General features: G+C 48.4%; 1 protein-coding gene across 1 annotated transcript; it reads right to left on the minus strand.

The window, feature by feature from the left end:
- Nucleotides 1-201: 201 nt before the first annotated feature.
- On the minus strand, nt 202-16,545 carry LOC127482215 (serine protease 55-like). Its single transcript, XM_051812323.1, has 5 exons — nt 16,367-16,545; nt 15,319-15,508; nt 14,227-14,474; nt 11,898-12,037; nt 202-549 (listed from the first exon to the last, which is right to left on the minus strand). Exons 1-5 carry the CDS (start codon nt 16,449-16,451, stop codon nt 241-243), a joined length of 972 nt encoding a protein of 323 aa, XP_051668283.1. The 5' UTR covers nt 16,452-16,545; the 3' UTR covers nt 202-240.
- Nucleotides 16,546-16,578: the final 33 nt, after the last annotated feature.

Below are 16,578 nucleotides of genomic sequence, written 5' to 3' on the forward strand. Positions count from 1 at the left end.
AGATGTCACATCTCCACTTTGCATCTGAGCTTAGCAAATAACTGGGTCTGACGTGGAAAACCGGTGTTTTTCGGAGGATTCTGGCCCCTCTTGTCCAAGTCCTGCCTCTGCCATTTCATTTCTCCACCCCCTGTCTCGTTGTGATGCCTCATGTTGGTGTCCGTGTCCACACCAGTGAGGTGGAGCAGGTTGGCCTCACACAGCAGAGGAAAGAGAATGAGATAGAAGTTCTGACTTTTATTATGTGTTCAAAAATCTTCTCTCAAGAAAACTAACTGTTACTAAAGAGATAAATAAGAGGAAACAATGCTCAAGAAACACCAGCTGTGCCCCAGCTCTGGAACGAATGACCCTGGGACGTGCCCCGCTGTCCACACCTTCAATGAGGAAAGGTTTGCCCCTTATGGCTGTTTCGTTCTCAATCCAGCCAAGGTAGCTGTAAACAGACGTTAAAATCTTGTGGTTTGGCTTTTCCTCGCTGATGATTCCGACCTGGAACCACTTCATGGTGTTCCAGTAGCTGCAAACCAGAGGTCCCCCGCTGTCCACCTGTGGCAGAAGGAGGATGTTACAGCTGGATCAAACCTCAGGGCCCTCATAGCAGCTGTTTCACATAGGCTGACTGGGAAAATCAAACTCTGTCCCAGTTTTGTGAGGAGTTGGAGGAAAAAGGAAATTTGGATTCAAAATTTCACAGCTCAGTCCCAAGATGCTGTAGAATAAATAGATACAGAAGGTAAGAGGAGAACAGTCCCAAGCTCTGGCTCAATGCACTGCCCTGTCCTTCCCAGGCTTTTCCACATGCTCCCGTGGTCCCAGGAGGATCCCTGAAACCTGTCAGCATGAGACAACATCCAGGAGTGAAAAGGGACATTTGCTGTGACTGCTCATTCAGTCCTTGACTTCTCTGCCAGACTGGTGCGTGTGGGTGCTGGGTACCTGCCACTGTGAATTTTGGGGGCTGGCATCCAGAAATTGGACAGGAGATGAGCAATAATCATGACAAATCCTTCCTGAAACCAGAGGGATTTCACTGAAAGCTTGCCTGGTGATGGAAAGGCAGCCATCACTCATGCAGTGTGGGCAAGGCTTCAACTGTAGATTGCAGCCACCTCAAAGGGAGGAAGATTCTCCTGATGGCTGTTCTGTCTGGAACACCAAGAGCTCATCTAGCTATGGAATCTCTGGACACAACCCCAGGGAGAAAAGAAACCAGCAAAAAATCCACCCAGGCAGATACAGCCTTTTCTGAGGAAAGGCTGGGAGAGCTGGGGGGGTTCACCTGGAGAAGAGAAGGCTCAGGGAGACCTTAGAGCCTCTTCCAGTGCCTAAAGAGGCTCCAGGAGAGCTGGAGAGGGACTTGGGACAAGGGCCTGGAGGGACAGGACAAGGGAAATGGTTTTAAGATGAAGGAGTGTAGATTTGGGTTGGAGATTACGAAAGAATTCATGGCTGTGAGGGTGGGGAGGCCGTGGCACAAGTTACCCAGAAGCAACCAGTGGCTGCCCCATCCCTGGAAGTGTCCAAGGTCAGGTTGGACAGGGCTTGGAGCAACCTGGGCTAGTGGAAGGTGTCCCTGCCCATGGCAAGGGATTGGAATTAGATGATCTTTAAGGTCCCTTCCCACCCAAACCATTCCATATTTCTTTGTACATCTTCGGTGCTGTGCAGCCCCTGCCATAAATAAATTTCCTTCCATGGTGGGTTTGCATCTTTTTTCCACCTTTTCTCCAGCACATATGGTGAATAAATTCAACACAAACCCATTTCCCAAGACAGCAAACTTTACTGGGAAATGTTGTCCTTCCCTGTTTGCACACTAGTGAGAGAAACATCTCTGTCATTAATGGATGAAGCCTCTTCCTCCAGCAGCCACCCTGAGCTAACACACATTAATTAACAAGCAAGGAAGGCACTGTGGTCCCTTGTGCAGCTCATCAGCACTCACTAAAGTTTATGGCTGAATTCCTACTCCACTAGATGGAGAGCCCAGGTCATTAATATTCTTTTTTTCCCTGTTTTGTTTTTTTTTTTTTTTTTTGTTCAAAATGCATACAGGAGGGAGAAATTAAGATAAATACAGTGGGAATGTTTACAGAATCATAGAGCATTCTGAACTGGAAGGTGCCCACAAGGACCACAGAATCTTTAGGCTGGAAAAGAGCTTCAAAATCATTGAGTCCAAACACAAATCGGCACTGAAACGGTGTTATTGTAGTAATAGCAGTGGTGCCTGCAGTCAGGTGGTGTTGATAGACCCTGTTCAGACTCAGCACCCAAAGACATTTCCCAATCCTATTTCAGCCAAGAATTCGTGTGAATGACACGAGTGACCTTGCAGTGACCTTGGCTCCCGTGCATTATCGGTGTCCTTGGCGATGGCATCCTGTTTGAATGAATGAACATCCACTCACAGCTCAATTACTGGGAATTTTGCTGCTGATTCCCTCAGGGCAGGAACAGGCCAAACTGTATTATCCTGGCAGTGAGAGGAAGGCGCTCGGAGCCTCCCACTCAAAGATGATAAATGGAGCGGGGAGAGCGCGAGGCGGTGACGCAGCAGCTCACGGCCCTGCCTGCTCCTATTCCAGCTCTTCCCATCGCGGGAGGTTTTTAGCACTGGTGGAGCCCCTGCCCACCATGGGGCAGATCATTTTCAATGTCCAGTTTAGGGGCTGTTCACACTTGCAAAGGATCTTTTAAACACCAGTTAATTCCATGACTGTCCTTGGGGGAAATGTCTTATTGCGTTTCGGAGACGAGAACTCCACGGCAGAAACGGGATGTGATTTGCACGAGGCAACAGCAGAGTCAGGAATCCCTATTTAAGCCATGCCTCATGCAGTTTTCCTTTCAAATCGGGTCTGCTCTTCTCTCTTTGCCTCTTTAACCATGTCCATTTGGTTGGTGGGGAAAGGGGGATCACGATTTAAAACCTGGGCAGGGAGGGAGTTCGTCAATGCTGTGACAGCCCAGGCAGCAGCTGCAAATCCACTTCCCTAATCCACAAGCTCCGAGACCCAAATCCTGCTTCAGATCCCTTTCCATGTGGGCTGAACTGCTCTGCTTCATGGGTGCTACTTCTAATATGCCATTTCCCTCAACTTCAGCTATTTAATGTGATGATTTTATCGCAGTGTGGGCTAAATCATCCCCTCCGTGTGATAATGTCGCTCACATAATTATAGCAGGAGCCCGGATGAATCAGTAACCTGGTTTTTACAGGACTAAAGATGGAGAAAATAAACTCAGTTCTTGGACACTTCTGAATATCCCTGTATCCACCTTAAGCTCTCAGAAATGCCAGCCCAAGGTTTTCCATCCCTGTGTAGGAGAGGGTGTGGGAGGAGCAAGTTTTGGAGTGCTGGGACAATTATCTCATCTCTGTGATGCTTCCAGTGACACTAATTTAATGAACGCTCAGGTTAACGACTCTGAGGATCGAAGAATTATTAAATGCTGCTTTCAGGCTCCTGTATCCTGGTGGTGAAATACTTGTGGTCACCAACACGCAGCAGATACCTGAAAGCGCCTGCTTTTCAGTCTAAGTGCCAAGTTTCTGGATAGAAAAAAAAGAAACCAACTAAAAATAGCATCTTTGCTTCTGTTGCATGTTTCCATCTAGGAGAGGAGTGAAAAGCAACCACGACAAATCAGATCTGGTGCTGAATTCGTGCCTTAAACATGTTAATCCTCCTATTAGGAGAGGTGAGAGTAATGATGTATTCACTGACAGATAGCTCTGGGTTGTATAAAATCTGTCACTGACTAACAAGGTTCTTTGTTCACTGGAGCAGAACCAAAAGTTTCATCTTTCTCCCCCTCGTTTTTGTGAGCATCAGGAGCCTCTCTGCTGACTTTAGCGGGCTTTGGATCAAAAGTGTAATCTTCTCCCTTTTATATTTGTATTCGTGTCTGCAACACAGTGATTGATCAGAACAAACATGTTCAGCCACATAAATCTTCTGAGGTGGGAGAAGCTCCAGGGGAGGGAGAACAACTCATCTGATCCTCATTAGATGGATACACAATCCCTGCAAGTCGTTGCTGGTTTCATTTTCATGTTGGTAAGCTCTGTGTAAATTGGAGACAATCAGCATGTGAATCACAGCACTGGCCAGCAGAGCTGCCCTGGCTGCTGGAAGCAAAGGCAAACACAGGATTCTTCAATTGTTTCAAGCTGTCTTTGGAGAAAGGTGGGAGGAAGGAGGCTGTGGCCATTTTAGTGTGCAGGTACCAAAAATGAACCAGGTAACATGGGGCACCTGGACCGCTTTCATACAAACCCTTTGAGATCTCAGGTGAGACCCTCCAGCTACTTTGCCCCTCCATCCTCATGATGAAAAATGGGAGAAGACCACCCAAATCCATCCATGATGTCAGCAGGGCCCATTAGTAACTGGGGTGGCACAAACAGTTAAAATGCATCTGGCCAAGGCCCCGTGTGGCCCAGACTCCTGTCTCTGACTGTCATCTGCAGCAAGTGCTCAGGGAAGGAGAATGAGAAACAGCACAAGTATTTACAGAGTTGTATTTACATCACAGCAGTTAATAGCCTCGGAGAGATCTCCATCCAGGAAGTTCCCTAATTGCTTTTCGAATCCATTTATCCCTTAGGATAAATACCCACAACATCCTGGTCGGTGACTTCCATAGTTTAATTATCTGATGGATGAAAAAACACTTCCTTCTCTTTGTTTTAAATCTGCTGCCTGATAAGGCCCTCAGACACCCCTCCTTCATGTCTTTGGAGCAACAGTGACACAAGGACAGCTCTTGACTCCTCTCTGTGCTGCTCAGGAATTCGGAATTCTCTGTCACATCCCCGTCAGACATCACTTTTACAAGCCTCAGAGCCTTGCTCTGTTACTCCCTGCTCTGCCAGAAGCTGTTCCATGTCCCTGTTCATCCTTCCTACTCTACTTCCCTCCTTTTCTAAAATTGCCACTCCTTTCTCAGATGGAGTGGACAAGAATCACACTCAGCACACAAGGCATGGACTCACATGATTATTGCCCTGGCACCACACATTTGCTTTGCTACCTTTTCCTGTCCTAATAATTCATAATGCTCTCATTGCCTTTTTGACCTCCACAGAGCCTCAGGCTGATGTTTTTGAAGGACTATCCACAGTTACTCCAAGTTCTTATGTGGTAATAGCTAAATTAGAGCCTATTATGGCAAGTGAACAGCTGGAGTTGCTTCTCCCTGTATCCATTATTTTTCTTTATCAATAATGAGCTGCATCTGCTCTTTAACCTTCTGCATCTGTTTTAGCCTCCAGTCACTCAGAACAGTGAGTCCTGCTGCAGTCAGCTTCCACTCTGACCACTTGGAATAATGCTGTGGCCAACTTAGTCATCTCAGCATTTGCCCTCCTTGAACATCACAATTCCTTGATGGATGCCAACATAACTCTCCTTGGAAGCCCTTTCTCCATTCAAATCCTTCCTCTGTGTTGACTCCCTGTCAAACTGAAGCCCTTCCACTTCATGGTGGTTCGATTTCTTCACGAACCTTTGGTGAGAGTTTTGGAAATCTCAGCTTGTGTTAGATGGTTGGATCACCCTCTGCCACCTGCTTGGCAACTCCTTCAGAGAATTTGGATGTGCCTGTGAGTCATGGCTCTCCCTCAAAGCTCTATTGACTCATGGGAACGGAACGAGAAGTGGCTCCTCTGAGTCATCACACCCATTCCCCCAATCCCAGGGCAAGCACAAACACTGGGATTTGGTGTCCAGCTGGCTCCAGAGGTGTTCTGCTCCCCACAGCCTCACCCACCAGGCACACAGAGTCATGCTGGACCCCAAGCAGCTTCAATTTGAGGGACCAAAAGCTATGACCCAGAGGAAGAAAACAGAAGAGACATCCAACATCATCAACATCCCAGGTCCTTGCAATAGGAATTAATTTTTGACAGATGAAATTAAGGCACCACAGCCTGAATGTGCTCACTTGTCTACCCACATCATAAAATGATAGAATGATGAAAGCCCTCTAAAACCCTGGGATGCAGGAAAAGTGTTCTGGTTCTTGTGAGCTGCACATCAAAGAACACTCCAGTGCAAATGTAAGAGACTGCAAATGCAGTAACACCTTTTTACTGCTTTGTTCTGGAGCTTCCCCAGGACACCTTCCTACATAAAGCAATCTATCCCTTAGGGAAAAAACTCTTCTCATGGTGGTAGTGACAGTTCAGTGATGGAAAATCCATGAGAGGGATAGGGAATGGGTTACTCTTTTCAATAGGAGTAGAAGACACAGCCTCAAGTTCTGCCAGAGGAGGTTTAGACTGAATATTAGGGAAAAAAATTGTTCACTGAAAGGGTGGTCAGGCATTGGAACAGGCTACCCAGAGTCATCATCCCTGTAAGTGTTCAAAAAACCTGTAGATATGGCACTTGGGGCCATGGGTTAGTGGTGGCCTTGGCAGTGCTTGGGGAGTGGTTGCACTCAATGATCTCCAGCCTCAGCGATTCTGTGATTCCAATATTAAGGTAAGGTACAACAAATATTAAGGTAAGGTACAAAAATTCAGTAATTTTGTATAGTTCAGAGCTGAAATGCGGTTAGTTTTGACTTCTGGCCCCAAGGAGACCTTTGTCTGATGGGCAGAAGGACCTGCAATCTCAGACCTCACTCATATGGATACTCCCCCTCCCAAAGGGCTGCAGCCACACCATCACTCATCCCCCCTGTTTGGGTATTTTAAGCAGCCTGAGGGACTGCCCACACTATCCTGGTTTGTGATCTTCCCCTTGAATCCATGATAATTTACCTTTATGGACCTAATTTTCATTTGCAGACTTTTTTTCTTTAAAAGATTGTATCTTACAGGTCTTCCTTTGCAGTTTTGGAGCCACGTTAGGACCAGCAAAAGGATTCAAGAACTTGTGAAAGAGTGCAAGAGCTTTTCCAGTGTCAGGTTTCCATTGCAGTCACATTATTGGCACTGGGGTGTGGACTGAGGTGGGATCAGTGGGATACCAGGGGGATATCCTGGGATATCTAAAACAGCACTGGATATTTAGATGTAGGCAACTGTCCTGCCTTGGAACCAAGTGTCTCCAAACCAAATATCTTCAGCTTGATTTCAGTTAATGGGGAGCAATAAACACACACACACACAGATTGATGTCATTTTAAAATAGGTGGTTAAAAGAGTCTCAGTGACTCACTTGCCAAAAGTGTTTTTTTTTTCTTCCTGTTGATGGAAAGATGGTTGTGTGGATGCTGATGGTTATAGAAAAGACATTTGTAATCTGGCTGAATAAATCCCACCCAGATTTGCACAACAACTACCACTATTGCTCCAGCTGTGTGGGGTGAGAGCCCTGAGCATCCCAGATGCTGTAAAGGGATTTTTCCCTTTCCAAGCTGCTGATAGTACATGTGGGCAGGACATATTGCAGCTGAACAAAAGAGGTCCTTCCCTGCTTTTTCGCAGAACTAAAGGAATCAAGATCCAGAGCCCCAAATGCATCCTGGCATCATTTCAGACATTTATCAGAGATGGGACAAGGGGGAATGACTTTAACCTGACAGAGGGCAGAGTTAGATGGGATATTAGGAATGAATTCTTGGCTGTGAGGGTGGTGGCACAGCTTTCCCAGAGAAGCTGTGGCTGCCCCATCCCTGGAAGTGTCCAAGGCCAGGTTGGACGGGTCTTGGAGCAACCTGGGCTAGTGGAAGGTGTCCCTGCCCATGGCAGGGATGTGGGATGAGATGATCTTTAAGATCCTTTCCAATTCCAATCATTCTATGATTCCACAGCCAAAACCTTCTGCTACAGTCGGTGGGAGGGGGCAGATACCTGCAGCCCATGAGCTGGGACCATCCCACTGCTCTTGGGGCCACACAAGGATTCCTTCCCCTGAAAGTCAGGCCAGGGACTGGGCCCCCCTTCATCTGCTGCTGACCTGAACTGCACATGAACTGTGACTCCAGCTGAACACGCTCCATCCTAATCACCACATCCAGAGCTGCCCCCACAGCCTCTCTGAAATATAATTGGGCCATTTACTGAATTTTGCCTGGGCAGGGAAGGCACTGAAGGGAGGCATTTGCTTTGTGAGTCCCTTATACTCTAATTATTGTTCAAGTTACCATTGCATCAGAGCCTGACAAAAGGTGCTTAAGAAAGCAAGGAATTAGACATCAATTGTGGTTCATGGGGTCATGGAAGAAATGTAGCACACACAAAAAATAATACATAGGCCATCTTTAGTGTCTGTTCCTTAGCACTTGTACCCCATGAACATCCATTAATGCTAATGTTTGTGACTAAATAGAACTATAAGTCAATTACAGCTCCTGTTAATGTTAATTCACAGTCAATCTATATATTTGTCTGCAGAACTGCGAGGGAATTGGGATATAATAGATTTTGCTTTTTAAGTGAATGGATTATTTTTTTTCAAGTACAAATACTTGGGAGCTCTGCTATTCAATCTCCTTGAGTTATTATAGGAATATGGTCAGTCATCCACAAATTAGTCTTGTCTGGTACTGGCATGATGGCAGCTGGTGAAATGTCTGAGCCTTTTTATTCATGGACTTTCTATTCATGAAATGGCCTCAAGCTGTGCCAGGGGAGGGTCAGGTCAGGAAGCAGGAAGAATTTCTTCATGGAAAAGGTGGACAGGCAGTGGAAGGCGTTGCCCAGGGAGGTGGTGGAGTCCCCACCCCTGGAGGTGTTCAGGAAACAACTGGACATGTCACTCAGTGTTCTGGGCTGGGTGACAAGGTGGGGGCCGGTCACAGGTTGGACTTGAGGATCTCAGAGGTCTTTTCCAACTTTAATGATTCTGTGATTCCGTGTCCTTTTGCCACAGGGGTACTAAGGCAGTGGGCAGTAGGATAAATGTTCTACATGATGCCTTGGTGGAGATACTGGTGGGACTGTAGTTATTCACATAAATCAACTTTAACCTGCAATGGGGGAAATCTGGCACACAAATGGAACACAGGGCAAACACTGAGGATATTCATGGAACCATAAATTCTTTGAATCATGGAATGGTTTGGATGAGAAGGGACCTTAAAGCTCATCTCATTCCAACCCTCCTGCCATGGGTGAGGACACCTTCCACTATCCCAGGTTGCTCCAAGCCCCTTCCAACCTGGCCTTGGACACTTCCAGGGATGGGGCAGCCACAGCTTCTCTGGGAAAGCTGTGCCAGGGCCTCACCACCCTCACAGCCAAGAATTTCTTCCTAACATCTAACCCAAATCTTTTCTCTTTTTGTTCAAAACCATTCCTCCTTGTCCTGTCACTACCTGCCAGTGTAAAAAGTCGTTCTCTCCATCACAGTTCAAAGCCTTGGATCCAGATGTGGATCATGTAGACTTACCACCTCAAGTCCAGCAACTTTCCTGCCTTAGCCTGGCTCTGGACATGAACACGTGTATCCTGACACTCAGCAAAGCTCAGGTTAATTGTAAGGCTTTTATGTACTCTGTGTCCAGACAGATCATGTGGTTATGCCAGGCATGGTTTCCTGGGATCACAGCTAGAGTAACAAACTCAGCCTCTCCAGGGCTTGTTCCCTGATCTGGAGTCTCTGCCTTGCCTGAGCTTCTCCTCTTTCCTAGCCCCTCCAAAATGATTACTGTGGGTGGCTGTTGATCCATGCAAAAGCTGGAGCTGTGTCTGGAAGTCATCCATGAGACAGCTGGTTGGCACAGACCAACACCATGCCCAGGGCTGCTCTGTGTCCATGACAGTGATGACTTTGTAAAGGATTTAGGTCTTTTGAAATCCGGCCTCATTCTCCTTTGACACAAACCCCGGAATCTTTACAGACAAGCAGAGGTCAATAGGTGGCAGTGTCCACAGTGCCTCACCCTCTGCCCAGGGCAGATGAATTGTCGAGCTCTGGGCGCCTCAGACAAGGACATTGAGGGGCTGGAGCACATCCAGGAAAGGGAACAGAGCTGGGGAAGGGGCTGGAGCACCAGAAGCAGCTGAGGGAGCTGGGGGGGCTAAGCCTGGAGAAAAGGAGGCTCAGGGGGGACCTTCTGGCTCTGCAACTCCCTGACAGGAGGGGGAAGCCAGGGGGGTCAGGTTCTGCTCCCAGGGAACAAGGGACAGGACAAGAAGGAATGGCTTCAAGCTGTGCCAGGGGAGGGTCAGGTTGGACAAGAATTTCAAGAATTTCTTCATGAAAATGTGGTTAGACATTGGAAGGGGCTGCCCAGGGAGGTGGTGGAGTCCCCATCCCTGGAGGTGTTCAAAGAAGGACTGGATGTGGCACTCAGTGCTCTGGGCTGGGTGACAAGGTTGGGATTGGTCACAGGTTGGACTTGATGATCTTGGAGGTCTTTCCCAACCTCAGTGATTCTGTGATTTCCTCCAGTGATCCCTGCTGCAGAATAAACATCAGGTCCAGCCCTGGCCTCCCAGTCCATTAGCAAGTAATCTATTCATGGACAAGCCACCAAATTCCTGAACCAGCCTAGTGAGGCCAAAATGTGCTGTCCCCGACTTTAATCAGCACTTCCCAGAAAACCACCCATCAGCAAAATGCAAGTTAGCAAATTCTGATGAAAAATCGTGTCACTTGTTTGTCCCCTGAAGTGCTCCACTTCCAGCCTGGGGTCTGGTTTTCTCCTGCTCTCGTTGTTTCAGGTTGTGAGACTTTCCTGCCTGGCCAAGCTCCCACAAAAAGTGTGCAGGTGCTGGATCCCGACCAATATCCCACATGCAGTCCTCATGTGCTTCCACTGCTTGGAAAGCTCACATTCCTAGTTCATTTCTCAGATAACTCTGACATTATTGTTGATCAAAATAGCTCCCTCATCAGCTTTCCGAATACGGGAGATTCATTTCTCTGGGTACAAATGCTCTCGCTGTTTCACCAGCATAATTCACCCACAGAACTCCAGACTGGGCTGGGAAGTGCACTCCTTAATCATGTTAATGTTATCCCATGGCAGGTTTCTTTTTAAAACTTTTGATTGAATCGAATGGAGGTGAAAGTCACAACTTGAATGGTTGCAGAGGCAGATGCTCCCTGGCTAATCAAAAAATCATTTTGCAAAGCAAATTTCTCCTTCCCTGCCCTGCTACAGGCCTGGCTTGCCATGGGTTTGCAGTCCCTGGTCCTTGCAACCACTGTCTTTGCCCCAAGGACAGGGGATCTCTTTCTGTCCTGGGTGCTTTTTTACTTCCTTTAATGAATAATTCCTATGGGATGAAGCTTCCATACGTGTGTCTGCCCATCCATCCCTCTCCAAACACACGTTCCCATCTAAGATGGGATTGGATGGGGGTCAGAGCAACCTGGTATAGTGGGAGGTGTTTCTACCCATGGCAGGAGGGTTGAACTGAGTGGTCTTTAAGGTCCCTTCCAACCCAAACCACCCTGTGATTCTAAAATCCTTGCCCAGTGGAGCATGGAGGCTGCAGGAGAGCCTCCTACACAGGCTCTCAGAGGAGGGGTTGGAGGTTGGATGATACAAAAGATAAAGTGTTTTTTGGCTTTGAGACTGTTTGCCATCAGGTCAGAAATCCTGAGGGTGGAATATGTTCTGAGGGCACAAGTTCTGAGTCAGTTTTGCCTCACTCGGGTGTTTGTGTCAGCTACCTGATACCAATTGCTGCTCAAACTCTTCCTAATTTAGCTTAAAAAGTCTATCTTCCTCTATCAGTACCACTCTGTAGCAAGATGGGACTAGTCCTGGCACCCATGGACCAACCTGCCATGCCAGCAAAGGACATTTGGATCAGAGCCAAAACCTCACCTGATAATCATTTCTAATATTCAGATTAAACACTCCTGGCCCAAACTTTTCTCCCCATTCTTTTGCTTTGACCCTCCAGGACAAACATTCCTGTCTCCTTTGGTGAAGCAGCACTGCCTTGCCCTGGGCTGAGGGAATGTTGGTCACTTTACCTGGCAGTTGCCTCCTTCTCCTTCCTCCACCTCAGCACACATCACGTTCTCCCGGAGCTGTGGGATCTGCTTCAGGCACTGCTCCCTGCTGATGAGCTTCACCCGCGCTTTCTGCAGCACGTGGGATGCTGGCACAGCATCTGCTCCAGAAAGTGGGAAGAGAACCATTAGCAAACCTGCAGAGCAGCTGGAGACCTGCCCTGGGACTGATCTCAGCTGAATTTGGAAAGCATCTCAGGGCAAGGGAGTCTCAGGACGCAACCACAGGGTCTTGGGGTCACAGGGGCTTCCAGGGGCTCTCCAAATGCCAGCAAGGATGAGTTTGTGCTCTTGGCTTTCTTATAGGACCGCAGAATGGTTTGAGTTGGAAGGAGCTTAAAGTCCATCCAATTCCACCCCCTGCCATGGGCAGGGACACCTTCCACCAGCCCAGGTTGCTCCAAGCCTTGTTCAACCCGGCCTTGAACAATTCCAGGGACGGGGCAGCCACAGGTTCTCTGGGCAACCTGTGCCAGGGCCTCCCCACCCTCACAGGGACGAGTTTCTTCCTAATGTCCCATCTAAATTACCCTCTTTCAGCTTAAAGCCATTCCCCCATGTCCCATTGCTCCAGGCCCTTGTCCCAAGTCCCTCTCCAGCTCTCTTGGAGCCCCTTTAGGCACTGGAAGGGACTCTGAGGTCTCCATGGAGCCTTTTCTTCTCCAGGCTGAATAATCCCAGTTATCAGAGATTATTCAGTACTCTGGTGCCTCCAGAGCAGAGGTGCTCCATCTCCTTGGAGATGCCTACAGCAAAGGATTGTCATCTGTGGGCACTTCCACGGAATGCCCGCATCTTAGCTGGAAAGTCACCTGACAATCTTCTGTGTTTTAGATCTTACCATTGAGTCACAGTTTCCTGAATGTGCTGGGAGGATTTAGCTCAGTGAAATACAGAAGGAGTGAGTTTCTAATGATCTGAAGGTCTCTGTTTTATCCTTCAGACTCATGTTCGCTTTAGAGATAAATGTAGGTGAAATTAGTGGGTTTTCCAAGTAGCCCACTGGCATATTTTCAGTCTTTTGGTCACCCTCCAAACCATCCCATGATCCTGCACTGCTTGCTGTGGCCTCATCACACCATCACAACATCACACATCCCTCTCATCAGCGGTGTGCTAGGGCTGAGCATATCAACAGTGGTTTTTGGATAACAGAATCAGTGTCAGCTGAGCCCACACAGCAGCAAGAGGCCAATCTCTGGAGCTACACTATGAATTTTGCAAAGAGATGAGCTAAAGAGAAATCCTGCCACGCCTCAGAGGGACTCTGAACAGCCACTGCATTTCTGTTCCTCAGAACATGTTACCTTGGTGAAACGGGAGAGTTTCACAGCTATGACACAGTGTTTGTATTACTGTTACATGAGCAAAATGAAGCCTAGGAAGGAAAATGCAGTTTCAGAGGGGAGATAGCAGCCCTTTGGAGCAGAATAGCGAGGAGGAAATGGGACATTCACTCTACATCCTAGGAAGGATGGCTGAATCCAAAGGCACCGCCCTGCCCACGCTGTCCTGATTAATTCTTTTCACTAATGAAATAGCTCACTCACTATTTAGTGACATTTGTTCAGGATAGACATTTTGGGTCACAGTCAGTGCTGGAACTACTTTCATTAGGGCTTAAACAAGAGCAATTAGCAACAGCAATCTGCTGTTCTAAATGAGTGGAAAAAAAGGGGTGGCCAACACCAGAGTCAATCTGGCTCATGGAGGCATTAAGCCAAAGACAACCCTAGAACTTAATTTCCCTTGTTCCAGACCACTTTAGACCCAGCCTAACTGGGTGAATCATAGAATATCCTGAGCTGGAAGTGACCCACAGGGATCCTACAATGTGGGAAGTGTTCAAGGCCAGGTTGGAGGGTCTTGGAGCAACCTAGGATAGTGGAAGGTGTCCCTGCCCATGGCAGGAGGTTGGAACGAGATGAGCTTTAGGGTCCCAAACCATTCTGTGATTCTATGATTCTTCTTAACCATCTTTGTCTTAATTTGGGTGCCAAAAAATGGGTCCAAAGTTTGGGCTCCTGCAGAGCAAAGGTGGCTCTAAGGTTTCAGCTTGAACACACACTCTCAGAGCACCTGACTTTGCTCTGGGGGTCAGTAGGTGACTGGTTCTTGCACTGAACAGAGAATTGGTGGGTATGTAGGAGCTGTGAAGGTCTGGAAGTGCTAACCAGGGGGGGTAGGGCGTGGAAGTTAGTGTGGATAACCCCTCCTGGGAGAGAACATCTCCTTGAAATGGCTCAAACCCCTCCTCCATTAACAAAACCACCTCCTGACAGAGCCTCACCTGCACTTGTGTTCTCCCAGCCAGCAGCCCAGCAGTGCTGCCAGGTGTGGATGTCACACATGAAGGGCAGGCAGATGGGAATTTTCTCCTTGCTGAACTCGATGGGAGAGCTGAGCAGGATCAGGGCTATGTCATTTGCCATGCTCGTGGTGTTGAAGTTCTCGTGGAGGATCAAGCTGTCCGGTTTGTGTTCTTCCAGCGGGACACTGAGGTTGATTCCCCCCACTACAACAGTGAGATCTGGTGGCCTTATAAACAAAATAGCAGTGGAGACATAGTAAACATGAAGGATTTGGGTCCTAAAGGTAGGTGTCTCTTCCCCCTGAGCAGGGTAGAGGGATGGCCAGCAAATGGCACAGGTAGTTCACCCATAAATTCCATGGAAATCTACCCTCACTTTCAGGTAAAGATGATTTCCAGAGGTAGAATGTGAGTGCAACCAGGATACAAATAACCCAGTTACCAACAAACAGATGGAATGGGCTGGATCTTTTGGATCACTGTGCCCTGGGCTGGCTGCTCGGGCCACACTGCCCCCAGCCAGCTGCTCCAGGCTGTGGTGCCACAGGTCCTTTGTCACTGAGCAGTCTCAGCTCTTGGACCTGCCAAATTTTGGAGGAGGCTCACAGAGAGCTGGACTCCATCCCTGGGCATTGCATGGGATGAATTTATCCAGAAATTGTTTGTTTGAAATCAGAGTCTCCATGAGGTAAAGGTGTTTTCTATGAGAAAGCAAAGATAATTTGGGGATTAGAATAAGATGGAATGGAGTATGTCACTTTTTACAAGGTGCCACAGCATTTGTAGATGGACAGGAAATGCTTGGGGCACCCAGAACATCATCATGGGTATGATGACACAAGGCTGCTCAGACCATTCCTGAAAGTATTCCCTTTCTGCTCCTCGTGGTTTCTGCACATTTCTGTGTTCAAAAATGGGGCTGTTTTCCCCAAAGGAGAAAATTCCCATTTTAAGGGCTCAGTCACATATACATTGTGTTTGACCCCAAGAACATCCATAACCTACACCCACAAGGAGGAGTGTTACCACCCCATTGTGCCTGGGCTGTCCTCCCTTCCCTGGAGTACTCACAGCTCTTTGGCAAAGCAATGGGCAGCAGTTAAAATCCACAGGGCACTGATAATGGTGCCTCCACAGATGTGCTTCCTGTGGCTCTGGATGCTCACGTGCCACGGGAACTCTCCCAGCTGCACAGATCTCCCTGTCCCGATCCTCTTGCCAGTCTCCAGGAAGGACTCAAAGGATGGTCGGAGGCCACACTCTGGGGACAAAATGAGACATGTGGGACATGTCCAAGAGTGCCACTGCCTGTGCAGCTCAGCTGGAGGTGCAGAGCACTGGTCTATAATATGTATGAAATCATGGAATGGTTTGGGTTGGAAGGGACCTTAAAAACCATCTCATTCCACCCCCTGTCATATCCCTGCAGGGACACCTTCCACTATCCCAGGTTACTCCAAGCCCTGTCCAATTTGGCCTTGGACATTTTCAGATATGGGGCAGCCATAGTTTCTCTGGGCAACCTGTGCCAGGGCCTCACCACCCCCACAGCCAGGAATTCCTTCCCAATATCCCATCTAATCCTTCCCTCTGGCAATGAGAAGCCATTCCCCCTGGTCCTGTCCCTCCAGGCCCTTGTCCCCAGTCCCTCTCCAGCTCTCCTGGAGCCCCTTTAGGCACTGGAAGGGGCTCCAAGGTCTCCCTGGATCCTTCTCTTCTCCAGGTGAACCCCCCCAGCTCTCCCAGCCTGGATCCAGAGCAAAGGGGCTCCAGCTCTTGGAGCATCTCCGTGGCCTCCTCTGGACTCACTCCAGCAGCTCCACATCCTTCTGCTGTTGGACCCCAGACCTGGATGCAGCTCTGCAGGTGGGGTCTCACAAGGGTGGAGGCTGAGAATCCCCTCCCTTGACCTACTCCATGATCTGTACACCTGATCCTGATGTCCCTGTCCCCTCCCCAAACCCGCACTCTGCCAAGCACTGCCCCAGCAGTTTGGGGGTGGGCAGGACCCCCCCATAAGCAGTCTGGATAAAATCCTTGTTTAGGGAGTGGAAGGTTCAGCATCAGGCTGAACAAGACCACGAGGTCCAAGGAGCAATCCCAGGCCTGTTTCACTCACCCACGTGTGAATATCCTGCACGGCCACCGGCAGCAGCGGCGCTGCCGATCAGAGAAGTTAAACAGGAGATGACAAGAAGCAGCATTTCAATCCATCTTGGAACAACACTGTTCCCCAAGATTCAGAGCAGTGATGCCTCTGCAGACACCTCAGAAGCGTCTGCATTCCATGTCAACACAGCTCCCTGCCAGGGTGTGACATCACAGCATCCC

The sequence above is a fragment of the Manacus candei genome, unplaced genomic scaffold (assembly GCF_025592945.1).
Source record: "Manacus candei isolate 608988 ecotype Guabito, Panama unplaced genomic scaffold, ASM2559294v1 h1tg000007l, whole genome shotgun sequence".
NCBI classification, from domain to species: Eukaryota; Metazoa; Chordata; class Aves; order Passeriformes; family Pipridae; genus Manacus; species Manacus candei.

Coding starts and splice junctions, on each gene's coding strand:
- LOC127482215 (XM_051812323.1), bottom strand. CDS start 16,451: ATGCTGCTTCTTGTCATCTCCTGTTTAACTTCTCTGATCGGCAGCGCC. Junction 15,509..16,366: donor TGCAGGATATTCACACGTGG/GTGAGTGAAACA, acceptor TTTTGTCCCCAG/AGTGTGGCCTCCGACCATCC. Junction 14,475..15,318: donor CATTGCTTTGCCAAAGAGCT/GTGAGTACTCCA, acceptor TTTGTTTATAAG/GCCACCAGATCTCACTGTTG.